Source organism: Nelumbo lutea, chromosome 2 (assembly GCF_056320005.1).
Source record: "Nelumbo lutea isolate HS-2025 chromosome 2, American lotus-T2T, whole genome shotgun sequence".
Classification (NCBI taxonomy): Eukaryota; Viridiplantae; Streptophyta; class Magnoliopsida; order Proteales; family Nelumbonaceae; genus Nelumbo; species Nelumbo lutea.
Genome location: NC_142685.1, coordinates 55,020,462 through 55,028,782, shown reverse-complemented (window position 1 = coordinate 55,028,782; position 8,321 = coordinate 55,020,462). Strand labels below are relative to the sequence as shown.

At 43.8% G+C, this 8,321-nt stretch overlaps 1 protein-coding gene across 1 annotated transcript; it reads right to left on the bottom strand.

Moving 5' to 3' along the window:
• Positions 1 to 4,313: 4,313 nt before the first annotated feature.
• Positions 4,314 to 8,106, bottom strand: LOC148870814 (high mobility group B protein 3-like). The gene is made up of 8 exons (XM_088971712.1): positions 7,984 to 8,106; positions 7,174 to 7,261; positions 6,763 to 6,891; positions 6,621 to 6,678; positions 6,459 to 6,503; positions 5,854 to 5,934; positions 5,684 to 5,764; positions 4,314 to 4,568 (listed from the first exon to the last, which is right to left on the bottom strand). The coding sequence occupies exons 2-8, from the start codon at positions 7,242 to 7,244 to the stop codon at positions 4,527 to 4,529; spliced, it is 507 nt and encodes a 168-aa protein (XP_088827838.1). The 5' UTR covers positions 7,245 to 7,261; positions 7,984 to 8,106; the 3' UTR covers positions 4,314 to 4,526.
• Positions 8,107 to 8,321: the final 215 nt, after the last annotated feature.

Here is an 8,321-nt window from a genome sequence, read left to right as displayed (position 1 = left end):
ACAGAGATGAACACCACCGGGAAATAACTCCCAGTCCCCGTGGTGTGCATTGGACAATTCACCATCCCCCTTCCGGTGGATGGGATCCCCAACTTGAATGTGCCACAAACAGTGGCGCCCGTAAACCTTCCTACCATGAACATCCCTCTTCCACTCCCTATCGAAACAACTTTTACTGAACCAACTGCTGTCCCCCTGGCGACCTGCCAGAACCAGTTTGAGACCAGATGCAATGCATGCGGGCAATGCAAGCCCAAATGCAACAATTCCATCAACATCAACTCCAGCAGCACCAAGTACTATACCACCTCTCTCAACATCACTATCAGCAGCAATTACCCCAACTACCCCTGAACTAGTCAGTGCTTCCACCTCGGCACCCTACTCCGAAGTCGGTTAAGGCCTTCCCTCAGGGTGGACGCCCTCACCAAGGAGAAGCCTCCCAACTCCAGAACCCCCCTAACAGCTAGGCCTCATCCCCATGCCGAAAGGAAAGGAAAATCACCCCCGCCTTGCAGCTCGCAGGTGGGTCGGGAACCTCGCCCGCAAAGTCAGCACATCGGCGCTCCAAGCCTGAGGTCCCGCTCATAGAGTACCGATTCAACGCCCTAGCAGTAGACTACCAACATTCTGGGCCCATCGAGCTCGGAAACACAGAGGCCAGCAGCGCCAGTACCAGGCCCACTCAACAACGAAGGCGCCGGCGAAGTCGTTGAACTGCCACCCGTGTCTTGCCCAAGCTCCGAGGAAAGGAAGAGACGAGCTCGGACGAGGTAAAAGCTGCCTCAATTCTCTCAGTTCCTTCCCCCTCGCATAAGAACTCCTGGCAGTCCCCATGCCCAGAGACTTCAAGCTCCCACCTTTGGACAAGTATGATGGGTCCTTGGACCCCAACGACCACGTCGATGCTTTTCAGTCCCAAATGCACCTCGCTAGGGCCAGTGAGTCATGCATGTGCGTGGCCTTCACCACCACCTTCAGGGGGTGGCTCGCACCTAGTACAAGAACCTAGCCCCCGGGTCAATAAGAAGCTAGACCCAGTTCGTGCAGGTCTTCACCACACAGTTTGCTACCAGCAAGCGGTGCCCCAGAACCGAGGAAAGCATCTTCGGAGTAGTCTAGAGAGAAGGAGAATCCATCCGGGGCAACACCAAGCGGTTCAATAAAGCGTGCTTGCAGATACCGCGATTAGACCTCGCGGTACAGCTCGCGGCAGCCAAGAGAGGAGTAACGCACAAGGAGTTCAAATGGCACATGGTAGCCAACCAGCCCGCGACCATGGCCGAATTCCTCAAGCTCACGGACAAATTCATTAGAATAGAGTAAGAGATCAACCAAAGGACCGAAGGCAGGATCGAGAAAAGGAAAAGAGAAGGTGAGCCCTCCAACCCAGGTGACAGAAGAAACCCGGCTCAGGAGGCGAAGCCAAGCCAGCCGCCCCGAGCTCCCTTAGCAGTTCGGACGGATTACACACCGTTAAACACGAGGCATACCGAGATCTTGATGACGATCAAAGATGCCCCATACGTAAAGTGGCCACCTCGCTTAAAGGGGAATTCAAACGAGAGAAATAAAAATTTGTACTATAGTTTTCATAGAGATTACGGTCATAGTACCGAACAGTGTAATAATCTCCGGGACGAGATAGAGGGACTCATCCGTCGCGGATACTTGAGAAATTTTGTACAGCATAATAATAATAATAACAATAAGGCAGGTCAGCAAGGGGAGCACGAAAATGATGCCCCCGAATCCAGCAGTAGACCAGGCAAAGCGTTGCAACAACAACCTCTGGAAGAGAGGCCAGTTCGGGGAACCATCCATGTGATAGTTGGAGGTTCGGTGGTAGCAGGGTGTACTTCGGTAGCAGCCCGGACGTCAGTTTGTGAGGCAGCCTAAGAAGAACAGAACCCTCCAAAGAGGCCAAAGACAGAAGAACCGATCTTTTTCACGAAAGACGATGCACGACGTGTCCACTACCCCCACGATGACGCGCTTGTCATAAAACTAAGGATCAGTGACTTCGAACTCAGGCGCGTACTTGTGGATTCAGTAGTTCGGCGGGCATCCTCTTCAAATTGGCATTTGACCAACTACAGTTGTAAAGAAGCGAGCCGAAGCCCGCAAACACTCCTCTGGTGGGCTTTAGCGGAGAGGAAGTCAGGCCCCTCGGGAATATAACAGTACCTGTGAAAGTCGGCACATGGCCTTGTGCGGTCAAACTCAACCACGATTTTCTGGTGATCGCAACCCCCTCCCCATACAATGCCATAATAGGGCGGCCAATTACGCATATTCTGCGGGCAGTGGTCTCACCTACTATCTGGCAATGAAATTCCCCATAAACTTCGATGTGGGGGTAGCACAGGGTGACCAGCTTGAGTCCCACAAGTGTTATGTTGCTGCCCTAAAGGGAAAAACCAAGGCAGCCGACGACCTCGAGCTGGAGCGGCCTACGGAATAGGGCGAGGAACGAGCTTCGCCCACAGAGGAAACGGTCGCAATCCCAACCTCGGCTACAGATCCGACTCAAACACTACAGATCGGTGCTTTCGTCAATGAGCCTCTATGAACCGAACTGGTGAGTTTCTTGCTTCAAAATTTAGATATTTTTGCATGGTCCGCGGCCGATATGCCCGGTATTGACCCTGGCCTTATAACCCACAAACATAACACTCACCCTGTAGTCATACCCATTAGAAAAAAAGAAATGCAACTTAGCCCCAGAGCGCTGGAGGGCGGTCGACGAGGAGGTCGAAAAACTCCTCGTAGCGGACTTCATAAGGGAAGTTCATTACCCGAACTGGGTAGCCAACCCAGTACTGGTTAAAAAGGTAAACGACAAGTGGCGCATGTGCATCGACTACACCGACCTGAACCGAGCTTGCCCAAAAGACTGCTTCCCCCTCCCTAGAATTGACCGCCTAGTGGACGCGACCTCAGGACATGAGTTGCTAAGCTTCTTGGACACCTACTCAGGCTACAACAAAATCAGGATGGACCAAGCCGATGAGGAAAAAACTAGCTTCATAACCGAGTCCGACCTGTATTGCAACAAAGTCATGCCCTTCGGACTGAAGAATGCTGGGGCGACCTTCCAAAGACTTGTAAATAAGCTGTTTTGGCCCTTAATTGGTACAAAAATAGAATGTTATGTAGACGGGATGGTCATCAAGACGCAGTTCTCACAAGAATTAATACAAGACTTAGATTCTGTCTTTCAAATCCTGTTTCAATTTAGCATGAAACTGAACCCCAAGAAATGCATCTTCGGTGTCACCTCGGGTAAATTCCTATGGTACATTGTCAACTAGCGCAGTATTGAGACCAACCTGAATAAGATAAAAGCCATTCTAGATATGAGACCACCTCGAAAAGTAAAAGAAGTTCAGAGGCTAAGCGACCGCATAGCCGCTCTGAGCCACTTCGTGTCCAAATTAGCAGACCGTTGTCTACCTTTCTTTAAGGCAATCAAAGGCAAAGAGTTCGAATGGACCCGAGACTGTCAGCTCGTGTTCGACAAGATAAAGAACTACCTCGCTACTGTGCCAACCTTAGCCAGGCCCGAGGAGGGCAATGTCTTAGAACTTTACCCCCCAAGAACAAAGTATGTGAACTTTGCATCATTTGGTTTTATCTTGCCTTCAAAAGAATACTAATTTGAGCTTCGGAGCAATCTCACTGGGTTCCTCCCCGGAGATTCTTCATCTTCTCCGTTTCAGACTCCCTGTTGCTCCAATCGTAGGCAAGGTCGTTGACAGCTAAGACCAGCCGAAATGCGCACCATAACGAAGTCTTCCCTAGTCAGGATTATGAAGAGTAAAACCATGGAGATATAAAAAAGATCTCATAAATTGACTTATTTTCATATGATATCAACTTCCCAGCATTAGGGCATCTCAAAAAAGCTTGTAGTCATGAAAAAAAAATCAGTATGTTGAACAAAAGGAATCACATCATCATCAAATTCGTGACACCCACAAGTCCATAACATGCAAAAGATGATAATGAATATAAGAGAAAGCAAACCCACAGAAAAGTTGCAAAGCTCAAAGTCTGCTTTTTGGAGAAGCAGATGCTCCCTCAGATGTATAAAGGTTTCCAGAGCACTGGAAGTTGTAAGGTAACTGGTAACATAAGCCGTTTAATAAGAAGCCCTCTACGCCCATCTTGACACCAGCAACTTTGGCTTTGTTCATGATGATCTACATTATAGTTACTTTAATTAATTCTGAGAGGAGATTGAAGAGATTTCAATCAGTTTCTGTTTCGGTTCCTCTTGAATTTAAGTAATGGTAGCAGGAATACGGTAATGGGTTGAATATCTTATCTGTAAGATATGCATTTTTGGGAAGAGTGCAAATACAAATACAGTCCCAAACTAAGCCAAAGGAACAAAAATTACACGCTATCAGGCTAATGTTGTTTGCTTTTGGCATGCTATATTACAGGTATGATTATACAAGATCCAGACATGATAGCCTGGAACAACCAAATTGACCAAGTCAGAAAATCACATCAGGTTCTCATTCGTCATCATCGTCATCATCCTCCTCTTCCTCTTCCTCCTGTAGATGACCAAACCATAAATTAGTAGTTCTTATTAAGCATGGAGGAGATACCAAAATGAGTAGGTCACAAAAGAGACATATATAATGAGAACAACCTATTGATGATGCGTCCATGTAGAAGAATCTCATATCTTGATGCAACAACTTATTCAAAACATTATAATTAAGAATTACCTACTCACCCTAGCATAAAATATCAATATAATGCATATTTCCCATCCATGAACATGGGGATCATATCATACAGAGAGTAAAATCACTCGATAAATTCATTTTTCCAAATAAGGTCCAGTGCAAGCTCCCAGGCATTGCTAGAACACAAACATCCCACCATCCAGGTAGGATCTGCACCATTGGGCCCACTATGCACTATAACACTATGGTGGGATGTGCAAGTTGCAGCTAGGGGTGTCAATCGGACTAGATTCCGTCCAATCTGATCCAGTCCAATGTGAATCCATTACAAATGGACCAGGTCCAATCCAATTCAATGAATACTTTGGACCATTTGGACCAGTCCAATTCAATGTCTGGACCATACCAATTGAAACCAAAACCAATTCAATGAATACTTTGGACCATTTGGACCAGTCCAATTCAATGTCTGGACCATCCAATCTGTTCAAATTGGTTTTAATTTCAATTGGTTCCAACCCAAACCTGGTCCATTGACACCTGTATTCTTATCTTCTATCAATGGACCAGATATTGACTCAATCCGACCCAATCCAATATAAATCCATTACAGATTGACCAGGTTGCAGTCCAATCCAATAAATACTTTGGACCATTGGGTCTGGACTGATCCAAGTCAATGTCTTATTGGTCCCTCCGGTCAATCCAAATTGATTTTGATTTGGATGGGATCCAACCCAAAAGCGGTCCATTGACACCCCTAGTTGCAGCAACAACTGCATCCTCATCCTTTGACACTGTGCAAAATGTTAGATTAGCAACTACTATAATGTAATTTCCATTTATGCTTCCAAGAGAACCATTTATCCTTTCTGATAGATGCAACACCCATCCATATTAAGGTTTGTGAATGATAGCATGCAATAAAACATTAAGAAATATGATATCTATACTAAGGGACAACTTAGGAGACCTACCTCTCCACTTTCCTCATCCTCACCATTGATTTCAGATCTTGACCTATCAGACTCCTCATCACCATCATCAGCTGCACTTTCCTGAGATAAAAACAGGAGTTAGCAGACTAAGGTAACCGGGCAATATATTTGATTAGAGCAAAGGCTGGCATATGGCCACATGCTTTCACCTGTTTCTTGTTATAGGCATTCATAAGCTTTTCATACTCAGACTTCTTCTTTGCAGCTTTTGCTTCATATGGAGCTTTCTCCTGCCAAAGCCAGTCAACAAAGTACTTGGGTCAGCAACACATCATAAATGAAAACAATTGATCAAGTCATAGATAGAAATGTTGAACTCATCCACAGCAAAAAATGAAATTATGACTGGTGTAATTAATTATTATGGCTATACCAACTGCACTAGTTTCCAAATTGTCAAATTTTCCAAAGCTCTAGGCTATCTCTAACTCCAACCGGTATGTTTTGAGCCTTGGCCCCCTACATACAATGCTCGTTTGGTTGCCTGAGAAGATTACACCAGGATGCCATTGGCTTCGCCAAATTTTCTAAAAGATCAGAAATCACCAAACAAGCACTTCAACAGGGACTTGTGTTAGTGCATAGCCAAAAACAAGATGGAGTCAACACCACTAAATTTTGCAGCACCTTTGCAAACAGAATTCATTGAATTTATTAGGTCGAGATTAGCCAATGCTTTAAAGGCTTGTGATATTTCATTGTCTTTTATATTCCAACCAGTCCTATGTACTTTCAGCTAAGTTTGGATACTTACAGCATCAGACATGGATTTCCATTTCTCGCCTCCAGCTTTCCCAACCTTTGTTAACAGCATTAGATAAACAAATTAACAACTTAATCCACAAAAAGAAATGAATTGTATATGGAACCAAAAACTGAGAGGAAAAGAAACACTTTGTGTGTGATAACTGCTTACAGCTGAGACGGCCTTCACATTGGGATTTTCTTGTTTATAAGTCTTTCTGAACTCTTCACTGTGTAACATGAGAAGAATCAAGACAGACATTAAAAGGAATGCAACATGAGTATTTATGATCAACAAAATCACAAATACTTACAGGAAAACAAAAAAGGCACTAGGAGGCCTCTTTGGTTTGTTAGGGTCTTTCTTGGCTAATCTTTCCTTCTTGGCCTTTCTTTTGCTACTTTTATCTGGCTTAGAAGTGCCTTTTCGCTTCCCAACTTTTCTGTAAGGAATAAACAAAACAGTTAAAACAAGAGAGCCCCCGACTGCCAATTATCTGTTCGCCTAATACCACTACCAAGTGGAACACTAATAACAATAAAACTCTAAAATTTTGAATAGAATTCACAGTCATCTTACTCTCTACAAAAACCAGCAAAATACCACTACCAAGTGGAACAATAAAAACTCTAAAATTTGAATAGAATTAACATAGTCATTCTACTCTACAAAAACGAGCAAAAACCAAAGAACATTCGTTTATAAGAAGCATAAATGTATAGACCTGTCATCAACAGGCTTCAATGTTTCCTTTGTGTCCCTTTTCACCGACCCTTTCCCTTTGGCGGCCTTCATCGTTAGTAGAATGATCCCTGAAATAACAAAGTAGCAGAAATGAAAAGCAGAACAGTCCGCACGACAAACAAGCTTATATGCTATGGCCCGAAATATAATATACAAATTTTATCAAACCACATGATCACGGCAGACAAAGTGTTGTAGTACTTGTTAAGGACAAACTAACGAAATATAATCCAGTACCGTAGTTACGTAAGAACCAGCAACAAAGAAATTCGATAGCTGAAGTAAGTTCACAATATCAGGAAAGAACAAGGGTGAGGAAAATATCACCGAAATCGATCGGAAACAAAAATCATTGAAGCGCCTAGAAAATTTTCGTAATTATAATCGGTTCATATCAACAGAGAACTAGAAAACAACAAAACATTTGATTCACAACAGAATGGAATCGATAGAACAGCAGAAGAGCAGAAAATGGAAGAAAAATAATAAAAGAAAAAGATGAACAGAGACAAAATTGATAAATTTCTTTGTGAAATCTTTTCCCGCATTGTAGAACAAAATTTTACAAACAGTTCAGCCATTGCAACAATTGAAAATTCGCACCAAACGTAATGATATCGCTAAAGAAAAAACAGGAAATTTGGAAAGGAAACACATAAACGATGAAAAAAAATAACTGAAGCAAAAAAGCATATAAACAGCTGGAGGATAAAAAATTCTTTTAAGAAATTCTGAAAGAGTTATCAAAATCAATAAAAGAAAGCACAGAACGAAGACGAGATAGACATACCTTCGACAGAGGGAACTGGGAAGAGAACGGCAATCCCTGTAGCCTGTCCCGAAGAAAGCTGAGGAAAGGACGAGTAAAGCAAGCGATAAGAAATAAAGAGAGCGAGCGAGAGAGCGCGAAATTTGGCTACGATCAACTCCAGAATGGGATTTATATAGGATACCGGTCTAACCGGTACACCACGGTGATAGCTGCCACACAGACACAGCTGAGGTAACGATAAGTCGTAAAGTCGATAACGTTGTGACCGGTAGTGATTGGTTTTTTCGGTTCAGTCGCTCTCACTAAAAACCAATTTTACCTTTGGCGAGGCATCCCATAAGGCAATGAGAAGAAGA